This window comes from Erythrolamprus reginae, chromosome 5 (genome assembly GCF_031021105.1).
Source record: "Erythrolamprus reginae isolate rEryReg1 chromosome 5, rEryReg1.hap1, whole genome shotgun sequence".
Taxonomy (NCBI): domain Eukaryota; kingdom Metazoa; phylum Chordata; class Lepidosauria; order Squamata; family Dipsadidae; genus Erythrolamprus; species Erythrolamprus reginae.
This window is the reverse complement of record NC_091954.1, coordinates 50,196,278-50,215,538: the sequence shown is the minus strand read 5'-3', so window position 1 is coordinate 50,215,538 and position 19,261 is coordinate 50,196,278. Positions and strand designations below refer to the sequence as shown.

The following is a 19,261-nucleotide window of genomic DNA, read 5'->3' as shown; positions in this document are numbered from 1 at the left end:
TCCAAGAAGTGTGCCAAGTTCATGAAAGATTTCCAGCCTGGCTTGTGAAATATATTTTTTGTGGTTTAGGTTGATTTCTTTTAAAAGACGATCTCAACACTGCTGGTGCTATCCCATGAACCATTCTTTCCTGTGAGTCATGGACCACTATAAAGAAATCACTGACGGGATCAAAAGAGACTTTCCTATGCCTGAATATCAAATGGTCTTCTTTTTTATCTCTCCCTCCCACCCCCACCCCAGTCCTGCCTTTTTCACAAAGTGATAGGAATGAGCTGAAGGCTTAGATGAATCATTGTTTGTTAGCTTGACCTGAGAAACACTTTTTCTATCAAAAGATTTCTGAAAATAAGGGCATTTGCAGCCAGGCACATATGCAGGATGAACGTGATGCATAAAATCATTCTTCTACAGGTTGTATTTAATATAATGTGCGTGATACAGTAAGATGATGTGATTAAGCAATCTGCATTTCGATGGCACTTGCCTTTCAAAATAGCTGATTAATTGAGCAGAAATCCATCCTTTTAATCATCTCATTTAAGCTTACTGAATTTTTAAATACTAGTCTTGACATTTACAGATTTGTATTCTGTCAGCTTAATATAATCTTCTGTAACATGCTTCAGTTTGAAATGGATGAAGAGGGGATAAATAGTTCATGTAACACTTGTTTATTAAGCCATGTGGAAATATGTACATGTAGACAATACTTTCGAAGTTAATTCTTTGGGTTTGCTGATATCCCAACACATCAACTAAAATTAAGCAGATTTAGCAGGAAACTAACCAATAGAGACAATGGATAGGTATGAATAGACCCATTAAAACTCCCCTAGCATGCAAAACATCCTTCTCAAGAGTAAATCTAATTGCTTTTAATCTGGCAGTGATTCCTATTTATTTTAATACAGCTTCCACTCATAGACATCATATTGGAACCAGAGTTATATTTGCGTAAATCCAGTGACTGCATCTGATTAAAAATGGATTATTTCAAAATCCATCTTCATGACCATTTCCTTGCCCTGCCAAAGGAGGTCTGATTTTCATTCTCATAATGCTTTTTGTCCTTGCTTTATTGTAAGGGGTTACAGGATGCTAGTTGTGTGTATATTTTGGCAACATTTTTTTCCCATCACTGCTTTCCCTTGGTTCTGAAAAGTGTCCCAGTGGAGGGGTTGTCTTGAATGACATCTTGAGATCTTATTCTAATAGCCCTTGAGACCATGATCTGCAAGCAAAAATTCACGTACTCTGGTCTTATGAGACAAATGGATGATGGGGAAAATGACTCTGTTTGGCAAGGTTGAAAAGCAGAAAAGAGAGGAAATCAGTGGATAACACAAATCCAATGAGATTGTCCAAGTATTATTGAAAAAGTTATGGAATTCATCAGGACTTGTTGCAATAATAGACATTTGCCCATTTAGTCATCAGAGGCCAGGCACCACTTATCTAACCAATGAAATGGTTATTGAAATGACTCTACAGTCTCCAGGAATCATAAATACATGATGAAGGACAAAACACATATATCCTTTGGCTACTTTTCAAGCAAGATAAATGCTATCTCACCCTTAAGGATGAAAGTTTCTTCCTCCTTGAAAAGAAAAATTGACATTATTTCTGTCTCATCAACTTGCATGAGATGGTTGAAATTTTTGGCCTAGCATTGATACTTAGACTTCTTTGCATATGGCTGATACATACTGAGACTGGAGCCTCCTAAAAACCATACTATTACTATATACCGTTCAACCCTTCCTAAAAGGTTTGCCTGAGCATAACCAAGTGGCATTTTGTTACCTGTTATCCTTATATTAGGTGCAAATGCTTCAAGCACAATTTTCTGTAGGTACAAAAAGAAGTCTGGCAAAGAGAATTGTAGAATCAACTCATGGTATTTTTGACTTGGATTGCCATAGACAAAGAGAAAAGGCAGATAAAAAAGATTCTCATTGTTTAGCAGCCACATGAGATACCAAGTAGCTTTCTGCTACTTTATAACAGTTCCTTACACAGTTCATGCAAACAGCTGCAAGAGATTTCTTGCACTGGAAATCTCAGCCAATTCCCAGTTATTGGCCAGCTTCCAAAGAACCAGAGTGCCTAAAGGAGGTCTATGTTTGCGATTCTTTCCAACAGAAGCCTCCTCTGCCACATCACAGCTCTATTTTAAAACCCAGCAGAGTTCAGAGTTAATGTTCAGTATGACTCTGAGAACATAGGAAGAGTTCTGCTAAGTGAAAGCCAAAGTCCATTTAATGCAGCATCCTGTTTCCAACACTAGCTAGCCAAAAGTTTCTACAATGCCATCTCTGTTACAGTATATGTCCCAGTAATCTGCCCACCTTCTGTAGTCCATTTCCTGTTTCCAAGACATTTAAAGATTATTTTTCAATTATTCTTTAGCAGCATCTTCATCAAACTACAATGACACCAAGATGGCATTACTGTACTGGATATTTACATGCCGACATGTAATATAAGGGTGTAGATGTTTGTGTAATGATGATCCCTGTCATTACTTACAGTAATTGAATTGCGTGAGCTTTGTATTCCTTCTTTGTATTTCTCAATGTCTGCTTTGTTGGATTTCTCTGATATCTTGACAATTGAATTGTTCACAATCAACTGAAAAAATATATTGAACAGAGTGTCTAAAATACTTAAAATCTACATTCTGCAAATTCAGTGACTAGTGCGCGGGTCTTCAATCTTGGCAACTTTAAGACTTGTGGACTTCTATTGGCTGAGGAACTCTGGGAGTCTTAAAGTTGCAAGGTTGGAGACCCCTGGACTAGTGTATTGCTAATTAGGACTTGGAAATCCAGTTTCCTAGTTTTAAAATCAACTGCACTGAAGCATTGGTCTTAGAACTATTTCTTGATCTATTTCAAGATACTCATAGTAAGGAAAAAGAATGAAACTCCCAGCTGCACAAAAGAGAAGAACTCACATATTTATGTTTTTTGTTTTTTTTTAAATGGAACACTTCATTAATTTGCGTGTCATCCTTACGCAGGGGCCATGCTAATCTTCTCTGTATCATTCCAATTTTAGTATATGTACTGCTGAAGCGAGCACACATATTTATGTTTTCATTCTAAATCAGAGGTGGGGACCGATGGCTCCTTTATAACTTGCGGACTTCAACTCCCAGGCTCCTGGCTCAGGAATTCTGGGAGTTGAAATCCACAAGTCATAAAAGGGTCATTATTGTCCACCCCTTTCTAAATCTTAGCACAATCTCAAATTCTCATATCTCATCAACTGTTTTCCAAAAGCAAAAATGGATTTAACTAGGAAGTACAAGGTGGTTTCACATACCACATATAGCTAAACTAAAATACAGTGGTACCTCATCATACGAACTTAATTGGTTCCAGGAGGAGGATCGTAAGGTGAAAAGTTTGCAAGATGAAACAATGTTTCCCATAGGAATCAATGTAAAAGCAAATAATGCGTGCAAATCCTTCAGGAAAATCCCAAACTTTAGAAGGGAGGCAAACAGAGGGCAGGGAGCAGCAGCTAAAGGGGGCAGGTGGAAGAAGGAAGGCTAGGCTAAAGGGTGAGTGGGAAGGAAGAAAGACAAGGGGGGCGCCCCTCCCTTTTCTTTCTTCAAAAGACACCGTTTCAGTTCCTTTGCAAGCACGTTGTTCTCTGCAAAAATTTTCCTCCCCCCAAGCTGCCCCTCCCTCCTCCCTTTTCTTTCTTCAAAAGACACCCTTTCAGTTCCTTTGCAAGCACGCTGTTCTCTGCAAAATGTTTCCTACTCCAAGCAGCCCCTCCCTTTTCTTTCTTCAAAAAAGGGGAAAAAAAGAAACCCCTTCATCCCAGCAGCAGCTGCTTGGGTTCGTAAGGTGAAAATAGTTCAGAAGAAGAGGCAAAAAAATCTTAAACACCGGGTTCGTATCTTGAAAAGTTCGTTAGAAGAGGCGTTCGTAAGATGAGGTACCACTGTACTTGTTGGTTTTGGTTTAGCTGCCATACAGTTGTGATTTAATCCTCTAAACAAATTAATATTAAGCGAAGCATGACTTTGTGTAATATATGAACTCAGCCTCACTCTGTGAGCTAAAGCTATGGACCCTAAGCCCAAAAAGATTATCAGTCCCTAATCTACAATTTCACAACATATCCTTATTCCAAAATTTCCCAACTGTCATGATTGGAATGTACATCTGTATGTCTGTGAGAGAAGATTTACGGTATTTTTCGGAGTATAAGACACACCTTAGTTTTAGGGACAAAAATAGGGAAAAGAATCTTCTTACCAGGTATTCATCAGGCTAGCATCCTTAGCCAGCACATTATTTTAAAAAATATATTCTGAGAGCGTAACAATGAAAGAGTTGCAAGTCAGTAAGAGCTGGGAACATCATTAGCATCTGGAAAGAAACATTCAGAGCAAGTAGAGCAATGGGGAAAAAAACCTGCAAAGACTTAGGGGCTTGGAAAACATTCTTCACAGAGAGTAACAATGAAAGATCTTGCAGGTGGATAAGAGCTGGGAACATTGTTAGCACCTGGTTATGGCTAGAAAAAAACATTTGGAGTAAGTAAAGCAATGAAAAAAAGCCCTGCAAAGACTTAGGGCTTGGGAAACATTCTTAGCAGAGAGTAACAATGAAAGAGTTAGTAAGCGGGTAAGAGCTGGAAGCATCATTAGTCCCTGCTTAGGGATGGAAAGAAACTTACTCAGAGCAAGTTAGAGCAATGAAAACCCTGGAAAGTCTTAGGTCTTGGAAAACATTCTTCACAGAGAGAAACAATGAAAGAGCCTGCAAGGTAAGAGCTGGGAAGATCATTAGCAGATAGTTAGTGCTGAAAAAAAAGCTATATTCAAATTATAAATCACACCCAAATTATCAGCCTCTTTTAGGGAGGAAAAAGATGTGTCTTATCCTCTGAAAAATACAGTATTCTTCTTCCAGAAGCAAAATTTGAATCCAAGCTCATATATATCTACATGTTCTTATTTGCCTTTTAAAATACATTGATTAATTATCAATTGTTAAACCTATTTATTACCAATATTTGTATGTGATAGTGGAGAAAATGTGAGAAGTTGGCACATACTGTATTTTAGAAAGCAAACATCTGAGTGAAAATAAACTAAAATGGTTAGTTAAATATATTGGCAGAACTCAGGAAAATATTTTTTCCCCAAAATTATGAGGTGAAATGTGTTGTATTCAAATACTGTAATGAGTTCAATTCAGATAGAGGGCATTGTGATCATTTCAGTGAGGGCAGCTGGTTTCTATGCAAATCCTTTGGAACTGGAAATGAACTATTGTTTAAAGTAAAAGAAAACTATTTTAGCCTTTTGAAGTCAACTATAGCAACAGGCGGCTGATTTATTTCTGACCTTGTAATGACACATTGCTTTTTGTGTGTGTGTAGTCAGAGAGCTTATTTCTGGATGCCTTACATCTATAAAATAAAATATAAAAAGTGTAGTGACCCATCTGAGAGAGGGATGCTAATTAGCAGTGCAAAAGCAAATATTCTCAGTGTGATAGCTTCATATTCCCCTCCACCCTTGCACAGGGCCCTTGAAGTTGTCTGTCAGATCTTTAGAAACATAGAAACATAGAAGACTGACGGCAGAAAAAGACCTCATGGTCCATCTAGTCTGCTCTTATACTATTTCCTGTATTTTATCTTAGGATGGATATTTGTTTATCCCAGCCATGTTTAAATTCAGTTACTCACCAACCACGTCTGCTGGAAGTTTGTTCCAAGGATCTACTACTCTTTCAGTAAAATAATATTTTTTCATGTTGCTTTTGATCTTTCCCCCCAACTAACTTCAGATTGCGTCCCCTTGTTCTTGTGTTCACTTTCCTATTAAAAACACTTCTCTCCTGAATCTTATTTAACCCTTTAACATATTTTAATGTTTCGATCATGTCCCCCTTTTCCTTCTGTCCTCCAGACTATATAGATTGAGTTCATTAAGTCTTTCCTGATACATTTTATGCTTAAGACCTTCCACCATTCTTGTAGCCCATCTTTGGACCCGTTCAATTTCATCAATATCTTTTTGTAGGTGAGGTCTCCAGAAGTGAACACAGTATTCCAAATGTAGTCTCACCAGCGCTCTATATAGTGGGATCATAATCTCCCTCTTCCTGCTTGTTATACCTCTAGCTATGCAGCCGCCTGACCACACTGTTTGAGGCAGATCATATTAGGAAACAAACACCATTAGAAATAGGAGAAATCTTCATTGCAGACAGTCCTCAATGTACGACCACAATCGAGCCTGAAATTTATGTCGCTAAGTGAGAAGTTTGTTAAGCGAGTTTTTCCTCATTTTACAACTTTTCTTGTGACATTTGTTAAGTGAATCAGTGAGGTTGTTAAATTAGTAAGTGGATCTGGTTTCCCCATTGACTTTGCTTGTCAGAAGGTCACAAAATCTCATGTGACTCTGGAACATTGCAACCATCATAAATATGAGTGAGTTGCCAATCATCCACATGTAAATCACATGACCATGGGGATGCTTCAAGCATCCCAAATGTGAAAAATGGTCATGTTACTTTTTTTTGTGTCGCTGTATGGTCACCAAATGAACTGTTGTAAGTCAAGGACTACCTGTATTGGGTATAAGCTATAATAAAAAAATCTTGAAAATGTGAGCCAGTTTCTCTTCCCCTCCTTCTGCTACCAAATAGAGTGAAGGCAGGGCCATCTTGAGTGTCTTCATTTCTTTCTGTCTTTCCAGATTAAGTTCATGTTGTACTAGCAGCTGACTCGGAGCATGTTTAGGCCATACTCTTCTGCACCACCTTATCAAGAAAAAATAATAATCAAGTGCATTCTTCACATTTTTAAAAAAAGAACTTTATGATCATTTTTTTTAGTGTTTTAAACACACTTTAGATAACAAGGCCATCTAGACATGTTTGTATTAAATAATGCAGAAAAAGGCTTGCTTGAGGAATACTATAGAAATTTTTAACACCACTATCTGAAAAATTTGATTTGTTTATCAAACCCTAGCCAAGCGCTCTCTGCTTAGATCAGTGAACCTTTGACAGCTTTGTTTAGTCTACCAACTCAGGGCTGCTCCTTTTTTCCACGTTGGCAAAGCCTAAGCCTTGAAACGAGGTGCTTAGCTTTTATTAATCATTATATAATCACCTAAATGCCTAGTTAGATATTACCTCCAGTTAGGAATCGATTCAACCTTTGGAACAACCTTTGAGGGACCTTGCACATAATCTTTCAGAGTTTTATTACCAGACTAAGCTTTCCATATTGTGAATCACTCCCAAAATACTGTTATTACATGTAAGTTCTGGTTGGGAATAAATACAATAATAAACTATGATTTACGGAGTCTACAGAGAGGGGCGGCATACAAATCTAATAAATAAATAAATAAATAAATTTTATTTTTTTATTTTTATTTTGTCCAATACACAATAATACACAATGTAGCTAATAGAGGACACTTTCGAGGAAATAGAATTAGAGAAAGAAGAGAAGAGAGAGTATAGGATAAAATAATCAATGAGAGAATAGAAGAAAGATATAGGGATAGAAGAGAAGATATATGGGATATAGGAGAGACAATAGGACAGGGGTCGGAAGGCACTCTAGTGCACTTATGCACACAGCAGTGCTTCTCAAATAATGGGGTGCCCTCCCCCAGGTGGGAATGTAGAGATGCTGAGGTGGTGGATGTGACCCCAGGAACATGTGTTGTCCTTCTTGATCGATTCCACCAGATGGGGAGTGTTTTCCCAGTTAGCACATTGCTTTGAGTCTGGAAGAGCAGGCGGCAGGGCGGCTGCGTGGGATCTTGTTGTTCTCGTTGGGCGCCGCAGTAGCCATGAATGGCATGGTGAACCTGCTGCTAGATAAGGAGGAGCGTTGTCTGCAGCTGGGTGAAAGCTTCAAATGACACCCTAAAGCCGCCTTTCACACCATTCACTGAGAGTGCCCGGCAGAGGCGGAGCTTATGAGCTCAAAACATGGCCCCGTGTTAAAAAACACTAAAATTCCATTCGGGCCCAGATCAGAGAGTTGGGGTGTGTGTGCAAAATGTTTACTTCTTCTGGGGGAGAGGCATAACAGAAAATAATTGAGAAGCACTGCATGAAAGAAAAAGTTGAGTTACTTACCTTTCCTTGTTTCCTTTTCTGATATGATTCTGAGATTTGTTTCTGCTTTCAACTGACTAGGCGATGTTTGGGTTTGTAGTTTTATTTATTGGATTGGATTTGTATGCCGCCCCTCTCCATAGACTCGGGGCGGCTAACAACAAGAATAAAAAACAACATGTAAATCCAATACTAAAACAACTAAAAAACCCTTATTGTAAAACTAATCATACATACAAACAAACATACCATGCATAAATTGTAAAGGCCTAGGGGGAAAGAGTATCTCAGTTCCCCCATGCCTGATGGCAGAGGTGGGTTTTAAGGAGCTTACAAAAGGCAAGGAGGGTGGGGGCAATTCTAATCTCCGGGGGGAGTTGGTTCTAGAGGGCCGGGGCCGCCACAGAGAAGGCTCTTCCCCTGGGCCAAATGACATTGTTTAGTTGATGGGACCCGGAGAAGGCCCACTCTGTGGGACCTAACTGGTCGCTGGGATTCGGGCAGCAGTTTTCACAAGAAGCCAGTCAAACGGATGAAGCTAGCAAGTCAGAGTTTAGATGTTATGTTTTTGTGTTACACAGTCACTTTCCTTTTGTGTTACGCAGTCACTTTCCTTTTGTGTTACGCAGTCACTTTCCTTCCCACTGCCTCTTGTTTAGGGAAGTTCTTACTCTTCTCAGAGCCAACCCTAGCATTAGATTTAGTGAGGCATCCTAAGGAGACAATGAAAGGAGAACGAAACAGGGTAGACATTTCTCCCTCTAGCCTGATCCCCCTCACCCACAACACCTACAGCAGATTCTCTAATATGTAGCCCTGAAAATTTCCTTGAAGAGCCATTTCTAGTTCAATATCTCACCAGGAGCAAGGCTCCTGGCCTTTTCAAACTTCAGAAAGTCCCAAGTGGCCTCTTTTCTGAAGTTGCAGCTAAAAGTCATTCATATGTTTCTCTGAATAGCATGCCTGAACACTTTTGGGTGGAGCTGATGGGGCTCAAGGTTGATTCAGCCTTCCATTCTTTCAAGATTGGTAAAATGAGGACCCAGGTGGCTGACTCTGTAGACTGCTTAGGGATATATGAAGCAGCATATAAATCTAAGTGCTATTTCTATTACGTATTTGCCACAATCTGCATACAGTACAATTCCCATGCCAAATTGAGGAGTATAAAAATTTACAAACACACAATTACATAAAAAAAAACCCCAGCTTTATCACAATGAAGACTTTGAGTTTGACATGTTTTCAGTGGCTATTGTATTGCTGAACGAAGAGCATCTCATTTGTAATATTTTGCCTTGAGATAGTTGTGTCTGTGTGGCTGCCTTGTACTTTACCTCCAGAACCGTCTTCTGCCGCATGAATCCCAGTGGCTGATAAGGTCCCACAGAATTGGCCTTCTCCAGGTCCCGTCAACTAAACAATGTTGTCTGGCGGTCCCCAGGGGAAGAGCCTTCTCTGTGATGGCCCCAGCCCTCTTGAATCAACTCCCCCCAGAGATCAGAACTGCCCCCACCCTCCTTGTCTTTCGTAAATTGCTTAAGACCCACCTGTATCACCAGGCATGGGGGAATTGAGATATCTCCCCAGGCTTATATAGTTTTATGTATGGTGTGCTTGTGTTGTATGGTTTTAAATGATGGGTTTTTAGATGTTTTTTAAATATTAGATTTGTTACATTGTCACGTTGTTATTACTGTTGTTGTGAGATGCCCCCAGTCTGCGGAGAGGAACGGCATACAAATCTAATAAATTGTTGTTGTTGTTGTTGTTGTTGTTGTTGTTGTTATTATTATTATTATTATTATTATTATTATTATTATTATTATTTACTCTTCACTGCATGGCAAAGACTTTCCATAAGGAAAATTATGTTTATAGAGTGAAATGTTTCAGAGTGATGATAATGTTTATTATTGGCATTGACTAAAGTCTTTGCTCCATTATTCTGATTCTTTAGTTTACCCAAGACCTGTTCTTTCTTGGAAAGGGAAGAAGGACAGCAATACATGGCTATTTTTCAGTCTCTCCGTTTACATGGCATCACTTCAAGTAAGCTTACTTTTTTATGTTATTATTCAGACAAATTCTGCATTTCTAAGATAGATAAATTTTCTAAATTTTGTGATGACCAAAACCAATATTTATTTGTAAACATCCTTTTTAGTTTTCATGGACATGTTTATTTATTTATTTCATTTATATGCCACTCATTCCAAAACGGACTCTGAGCGGCTAACAAGAGTCATAAATACTATACAAGTAAAAAGAGCAATAAATACATCAATAAAATCTACAGTGCCATAAAATTACAATATCATAAAAAAAACCATGCATATTTACAGTCAATCCTAATTCCAGGTCTGCCGGAAAAGGCAGGTCTTCATGGCTTTTCGGAAGACCGGTAGGGAGGAGATCGTGCAAACCTCTGGCGGCAGTTGATTCCACAGGGTCGGAGCCGCCACAGAGAAGGCTCTTCTCCGAGTTCCTGACAACCGATATTGTTTGGAGGATGGGATCTGGAGAAGGCCGACTCTGTGGGCCCTTACTGGCCATAGTGAGGTATGTTAAAAATTAAAAGGAAAAGTAGTTATGGAAAGTAACTTTTTGAATTTATAAAGTGGTCTTTAACCACTTGTTTCATAATATCTAAGGAAATAATAGAAACATACATTTGATACTTTAAAGTACAATGCATTATAAAAAGGATATTTTAACTGATGGTAAGTTTGGTAGGCTCCAGGCCCCTAAAACAGGTAAGCCCTGTTTTCTTTGTCCTTACTTGGATAGGTCTGTGACAAGCAAAATGGCTTTATGGGCTTTGACAGCATGGATCACTCATTTGGCAGTGGCCAAACCCAGTCACATTGCTTTGACACACCCAAGTTCTCCAAGAGTTAATCAGTGCTGTGACAGCGGCTGTAACCATGCAACATTCTGTTCTGATGACTGATCTGTCATATAAATTGCTTGTCAATCTGTGCAACTATTTCCTGTCAAGTCAATGGAAATGAAATCTGACACCATCTTTAGGTCTAACAACATTTTTACTGCTTTTCGTGACTTGATGCTCAGCAGAGAATGTGGAATTACAACTCCCAACCACTATCCTTATTTATCAATTTTCGTTCTCTCTGTGTGTCTCTCTCTCCTTCCCTCAAGCCTCAAACAACTATAGCTCAAATCCATCCTAACTACCTACTCACCTCCAATCAAAACCTCAACCATCCAACAATTATTGCTCAAATCCACCATAACTACCTACCCACCTCCAACCAAGACCAACTCCCAATCAACCAAGACCAGGGATGCACACCCCTTACTTCCTCATCATCAACCACTTCTAATATTAAATGTAAACTAATAAACTCAAAAAGCTTTGCTAACAAAATACCCGAGCTCCTTACCTTACTAAAAACCACCAAATACGACATCATATTTATATGCGAAACATGGTTAAACGTATCTCTCCCCAACTCCATTATTACAATTAATGACTACCACGTTTTCCGATCTGACCGTGAAACCTTTCATTCTGGAAATCCAGACAACATCCACAACACTACCTCCTCCTACTTGTCTTTAAGAACTCAGTGAGAAAGGTTAGTCTGAAAGGGAGTGATTGGCACACATTAACCAATGTGGGGAAATTTTCCCAATACCAGCCTAGATGTTAACTAATATCACACACACACACACACACACACACATGTTCCAGCTCTGCAAAATGTATTGTCTGCTTGTGGTGGCGGCAGAGGAATAAGTGAGTGAAAAGCTTCTTTATTCATATTCTTTAAAATAAACCACTCAGCTATAGTGTAAGCTTCAACAATAATTGCTTTCACTTGCAGGCTGACAGTATACTTTCTCCTTTCAACACAGAAGAAGCACTTAAAAGTCTCCACCTCACAGATTTCAGATGCATTCCTCCCCCCACCTCTAAATCAATGTTTCTCAAACTTGTAGAGTGTGGACTTCAAGTCCCAGAATTTCTCAGAATACTTGCTAGGGAATTCTAGGAGTTGAGGTCCATACGTCTTTTAAGTGGCCAAAGTTGAGAAACATTGCCCTAAATGAAAGCTATGGAATTTCCACTTGAGGTCACCTTAAGATTAGTGTGATATGTTGAGGCAAAATTGAGCAAAGAATTTTGAGGGAAAGAGGAGTCAAGGATTTTAAGATGTGAAGTGGATGTCCTATAATCCTGGCAGATTTAAGCCATCTATTTTGTTTTAATTCCCCAAATAAAAAACAGAGGCCCCAGCTCTAGGAGTCTGGGGTAAATGACGTTCTTTGAACCCCTGTGAGCAAATGACAAGAAATTACTTAGCAGCGGTTGTACAAAGATTGCCAAATCTACTTTTCATTGTGTGAACACCCCCAAAGTAGATGAATAGGCCAATGTTGTTAAACTTGTTTCTTGGCATGTTTGGCTGGCAAAAACACATGACAGGAAGAACTGCATGACTACAGACTGTGCAAAACTCCCATCTCTGACAAGTTTAGATTACGTGCATTGTTGACACAAGATTGCTTTTGTTTGACAATGGTTAATTCTGTTAACATTACAAGCAAAAGCAGGAATGAGTACTGGGTGAAAAGTGCAGCCAGAGTAATGAATTGCCTTAAGGTACTTCTAAACCAGGGTTTTATTGAGCAATTGTCAGGCTTCTTTCAGAGCATTTTAATTGGAAGGCAAAGGCCATTTTTAAAAAGGTACTTGTGTCTTGCACAAGAGCCTATGCCACAAAAAAACCCTAACTATAGTTAAACATAATCAATCTTGATATGTTAAGAAAGAGTTCCGTAGCATCACTACGAATACCAGCGACCGGTTAGGTCCCACAGAGTGGGTCTTCTCCGGGTCCCGTCAGCTAAACAATGCCACTTGACGGGACCCAGGAGAAGAGCCTTCTCTGTGGCGGCCCCAGCCCTCTGGAACCAACTCCCCCCAGAGATTAGAATTGCCCCCACCCTCCTTGCCTTTCGTAAGCTCCTTAAAACCCACCTCTGCCACCAGGCATGGGGGAATTGAGATGATCTCTCCTCCTGAGCCTTTACAATTTCATTTGTGGTATGTCTGTATGTATGTTTGGTTTTTTATATTAATGGGTTTTTAAATCATTTTTAGTATTTATTGGATTATTATTGTACATTGTTTTATTACTGTTGTTAGCCGCCCCGAGTCTCCGGAGAGGGGCGGCATACAAATCCAATAAATAAAGAAACAAACAAACAAACAAACAAACAAACAAACAAACTACAGCTGGGCCAATGGGTATAAATCCAGATTGTTAAGGTTTGGGAAGGGCTGCAGAAAAATTTCATAATGCCAGATTCATGATTCTAGCTGTGATGCAGGAGATAGTGAAAGAGGAAGAAAAGGTTTTGTTTATAATTTGCCAGATAAAAATAATCAGATTGGTGTAGCTGATGTAGCAGGACAAACAGGTAGGGCTAATGCATGAGGATGAGTAGATAAAAGGCCAGGAGGCTGAAAACCTTTGTGACTAATCAGTCAGGAACAGGAAAAATATTGCAGGAAGTGTTCAGAGAAAGAAAAGAGAAAATTAGCTAATTAATTATTTCAAGTTTGATGCCACTAAACTCTGGGTGGTGCACGGCATAAAATCTTCTGGAGATGGCACTCCCATAGCCCAAGTAGCTTGTTGAGATTCCTTGTCCAGTCAGCAGATCCTCAGATAAGTCATACATGGTTTGCAAAAGCAGGCAGACTATCCAATAAAACTATCTTTTGCTGGTGGAAGGGTGGGAACCTCACAAGGGAGGATCTGTAAAGGGGATATTGTCCACTGCCTATGGTATAATAATCCTATGCTAGAAAGTAATGGGGGATACAGTCTTATCTACAGCTTTTTAAACTACTATTTCACATTCTTTTATAAACACTGGTATTTTAAAGCCCTGCTTTATATCTTTATTCCTGTTATTTTCTTATTGTGCCTATCCAACCTGCCCATAACATATTCCCTTAGTGTATCAGAAACAGCTTTGGTACTGAATAATATAAATGGAACAACTTTATTGTTGCTTTTGTCTTCCAAAGGTAGACATCTAGAGGAGCTTTTGGAAATTAATTTCTTTCCTTTGCCGTGGCTTACAAGGACCTTGTCTGATCACTACTATGCAGTGAGTTGGTATGCTTAGTGTGAAAATGGGTCAGTCTAGTTTAAACTCTAGGTTTTGCATATAAGGGATTTTCACTGTTTACCTATGTATATGTGCAGGGACTCTGCATTAAAACACAAATCTTTAATTTGGAACTGTACTTCTATATTTGACGGCACTACCCAGATCTATACACAATAATATAGAACACAAGTAAAACATACTGGACAAACTTGATGGTCAATCAGTGTTGCTTCCTAAGTGGACCGTTTGATTTCACAGAAGTTTGATTTACTTGAAGCTATATTCTGTTTTTTAAGTGTTCCCTTTATTTTTTGAGCAGTGTATAACTTTTAAGTTAATGGAGCTGGTATGAAAAATGAATCAGTTTCACCATATTGTGTCACAATAGCATTGTCCATACTGCAAATTAATACTTAACTCTTATTTTGCAAAGGCTTCCCCCAGCATCTCCCAAAACAAGTGTTTACTTCTGTTGACTTGAAGTTGATGCAGGTGGAAAAAATCTTCTTCAAGTCCTGATAACAAAGTGTACACAACCATGTAGTCGTCATGGAAGTGAACAGTATTGGTTTGCTACTGTCTTCTTAACTTAATAACAGAACAGCAGAGTTGGAAGGTGCAGTGTTCTGGTGTTCCTCTAGAGACTGCTCTAGGAGTGGAATCGTTGGTCAATGGTGATTGGTTGTTCCGTCGGACAGCCGCCTATTTAAAGAGCTGTCAGGAGCTGTTTTACCTCAGATGTTATTTATGAGTTGTTTTCTGTTGTGTTTAATAAATATGACTGAACCCAGTTATGAATCAAGCTTCAGTTACTGCCCTGCCAGCTATTAGACATAGCATAGGCGACAAGGATGGGATGCAGTACTTTTATTTTATTTTATTTATTTATTTATTTATTTATTTATTTATTTATTTATTTATTTATTTATTTATTTATTTATTTATTTTGTCCAATACACAATACATATTGAAGAGAATAGACATGAAGTATTATATATAAAGAAAAGATATAAAAATAGAGGAGAAGATATATGCAAGGGAGAAAAGATATATGAGATATGAGATAAGGAGAGACAATTGGACGGGGGACAAAAGGCACACTAGTGCACTTATGTACGCCCCTTAGTGAGGTGATTTAAGTGGCCATTACAGAGTGGCCTCTAGAGGAACACTGGAACAGTGCAGAAGGGACCTTGGAGGCAATCCAGTCTCTTCTTAAAAAACCTCCAGTGTTGCAGCCCCTGCAACCTCTGGAAGGAAGTAATTCTACTGATTAATTGACCCACAACCTCTTTGCAAACCCAGCCTTCCAGGATGTTATTTCAACAACAATACCCACCCACCCCCACAGTCTAATCTATAACTTTTACATTTCCTGGTAATGTCCCACTTAGTGTCTAACCTTCATTAGCTCATTTTTGAGATCAGAAAAATTTACCAGGTGTTGGATATTAGTTTATATATAGGAAGAGGGAATGATTTCATTACTTTATGAAGAAATCCATTGACTATCCATCCTGCTGTAAATAGTTCTCTTTTTGAAAGTGTACTTTGTTTGAAAAACAGTTCAATTAAATAAGTTATAGGCCAGTTTAAAGGTCAAGATTGGAAGAAAAATCAGGGAGCAATGAAATTATTATCATTTATTTAAATATCAGACTGAAACGTTCAGGTCATTTGATCTGTCAAATGTAGCATCTTCAGGGGTCATCCCATTATTGTTGTGTTAATATAGTGTGAAATCATGCTGCATTCTAAAGTATGAAAATAATCCTTTGGTCATCTGTGAGAATATTACAGATGATTATGAGGTAGATGACAATATATTTTACCTAGCAGAACACTAAAATCTGAAAATGTCTATGTTTGCTCAAATCTTACAAGATTTCAGATGGGCAAGCTCATGATATTTTGGGCCAGGTAGATAAGTTTTGAATTTTGTATTATTATTATTATTATTATTATTATTATTATTATTATTATGTCAATACAACACAACTAACGAGATCACTATGCTGGATTTCTTATTTCATCACCAGTCAGGCACTTTATTATTATTATTATTATTATTATTATTATTATTATTATTATTATTATTTAGACTTGTATGCCGCCCCTCTCCGAAGACCCACACTTTATTATACAACAGACGTCCCTGTGCCAGGCCTCACATAAGCATACCAGTAGGATGTAAGCAGTGGTGGGTTCTGAATTTTTTTGCCAGCAGTTCATGTGCACACTCACACATGCCCAACACATTTGCGCTTGCGCAGAAGTCTCCCAAATGGGTGGGCGGAACCTCCCGCCCCCGCTGCTACCAATTTGAAGAACTGGTCCAAACCAGGAACAACCCACCACTGGATGTAAGGAACAATGATATACTATAAAATGCAAACAATTATCAATGCTGTCACTAATAGAAAACTTGTGACATTAAATAACATTGATAAGAAAATTGGCATATGACTGAGGTACAATTTTCTGTTCCATTTATTGAATGTTATATTTAAATGAAAAAATACCAAATTTATGCATGCTAAATATGGAAGAATTTCTTTTCTTTTCAGCTAGAGAATGGTGGTGACATGCCCTTTCAGGCAGACTTTAACAGCCAAGCAGTGAGATTTGGTCTTTTGCTCAAGGAGGTAAGCTGTGAAGAACTTGCTAAATTAAGCGGGAGAAATGACAAAATGCAGTCAACAGAATCTCTTACACAATCTTCCAGGGCAATATTGATGGGAATAAAGTGTGATGCTGAAATCAAAGAAACTGACTGTAATACAATGTATTCTTAATCAGTCTACACTGTAGAAATTTTCAATTATCATCCCACCTATAATTGGCAAATTAAAGGTGGATGATAGAGATCATACTGTAACATGTCTGCAGGCCACTGAGATTTTCATTCTATTGTTTTTAACAAAAAAGAAAAAAAATCATTATTTTGATAGCAATCAACTTTATGGAAGCTTTACAATTTTTACATCATTCTACCCCAAAATATTCAAAAATCCTTGCATACATACACATTCAAGATATAGCCTACATATATTTGATTAAAGAATAAATTCCATTAAGCTGGTGAAATTGACCTGCATAAAAACATATCGGTTTGCATTGCAATGATTTTACAATAATAGGAAAATTATATTCCAATACTATACTAGATATATTTATTAAAAGTCCTATTGGATTTGGTGGGTTTCACTGCTCTAAAAATTCTGAATTGGGATTAATACAAAAGCAGCAAAGGACAAAGCAAATTTCCCTGTAGAGAATAAATTAAGTACTAATGTTATTTATTCCTCATAACTGATCCTTTTCTGGTATTTTAAGACACTTGAATACTATGTCGTTACATACATACATTAACATGCTGATTATTTCAGGAACCAAGATATCATGCAAAAGTAATTTCCATTTATGGATTCTTCTTCGAGCTAAAAGCAATAAAACATGATGCTTCAGCATACAGTTTTTACATGAAAGTAAGACCAGCATTTCTATGATCCTTGAGCTTCAAAATAATACTCAGACTTTTAAATCCTATTTATTTATTTTTGAAAGTATTGTGCAGTCTGTAGACAATTGTCAGAATATATTTTCATCCTCCATTGTCAACATTTATTTATTTATTTGTTTGTTTGTTTGTTTGTTTGTTTATTAGATTTGTATGCCACCCTTCTCCAAAAACTTGGAGCGCCTCACAGGATATAGTGTAAAAACGAAGCATATAAAACAAATCTAATACATTAAAAAAACTACAGCTAAAAACCCAATATATTAATCAATCAACCGATTCAATCACACCATGCATCACACTTATTGGTCAGGGTGTCCAGATCTAATTGTCCCAGACCTGGCAACATAGGTGAGTCTTGAGATTCTTGCGGAAAGCCAGGAGGATGGGGGCAGTGCTGATCTCTGGGGGGAGCTGATTCCAGAGGGCAGGGCCCTCCACAGAGAAGGCTCTTCCCCTAGGCCCAGCCAAATGACATTGTCTGGTTAATGGGACATGGAGAAGGCCAACTCTGTGGGACATATTTATTTATTCATTTATTCATTCATTCATTCATTCATTCATTCATTTATTTATTTATTTATTGGATTTGTATGCCGCCCCTCTCCGCAGACTCGGGGCGGCTAACAACAGAATAAAAACAGCATGTAAATCCAATACAAAACAGCTAAAAAACCCTTAATTCTAAAACCAAACATACTTACAAACAATCATACCATGCATAAATTGTAAAGGCTTAGGGGGAAAGAATATCTCAATTCCCCCATGCCTGATGGCAGAGGTGGGTTTTTAGGCGCTCGCGAAAGGCGAGGAGGGTGGGGGCAATTCTAATCTCTGGGGGGGGATTGGTTCCAGAGGGTCGGGGCCGCCACAGAGAAGGCTCTTCCCCTGGCCCCGCCAAACGACATTGTTTTGTTGATGGGACCCGGAGAAGGCCCACTCTGTGGGACCTAATCAGTCGCTGGGATTCGTGCGGCAGAAGGCGGTCTCGTAGATACCCTGGTCCGGTGCCATGAAGGGCCTTATAGGTGATGACCAACACTTTGAATTGTGACTGGAAATTGATCGGCAACCAATGCAGACTGTGGAGTGTTGGTGTTACATGGGCATTTCTGGGAAAGCTCATGATTGCTCTCGCAATAACCGGCCGCTGGGATTTATATGGCAGAAGCGGTCCCATAAGTAATCTAGTCCGATGCTATGTAGGGTTTGTAGGTCATCACTAACACTTAGAATTGTGTCCGGAAACCAATCAGCAACAAGTGAAGTCTGCGGAGTGTTGGAGAAACATGGGTGTATCTTCTGGGTATAAATTACTTCAGCTATTTTAACTCATGTTGACGATGGAGGATGAAAATATATTCTCACATATTGAAAAATTTGCTTGGGGAACAATGGTTTATATATGCCTACCTGAAAATAAATCATTTCAGTGCTTAGTATTGGTGGTTTGGCCTCTTTC

General features: G+C 38.5%; 1 protein-coding gene and 1 non-coding gene across 2 annotated transcripts in view; one reads left to right on the top strand and one right to left on the bottom strand.

Annotated features, from left to right (window-relative positions):
• Positions 1–19,261, top strand: part of BTBD16 (BTB domain containing 16) — a 57,041-nt gene that overhangs the window by 33,921 nt on the left and 3,859 nt on the right. Inside the window, exons 12-15 of the mRNA XM_070752559.1 lie at positions 10,087–10,178; positions 14,194–14,276; positions 16,847–16,924; positions 17,669–17,767. Of these exons, the coding sequence (XP_070608660.1) occupies positions 10,087–10,178; positions 14,194–14,276; positions 16,847–16,924; positions 17,669–17,767 (352 nt within the window). The remainder of the gene's footprint in view (positions 1–10,086; positions 10,179–14,193; positions 14,277–16,846; positions 16,925–17,668; positions 17,768–19,261) is intronic.
• On the bottom strand, positions 2,984–3,090 carry LOC139168647 (U6 spliceosomal RNA). Its single transcript, XR_011559317.1, has one exon. It is a non-coding gene; the product is annotated as a U6 spliceosomal RNA (small nuclear RNA).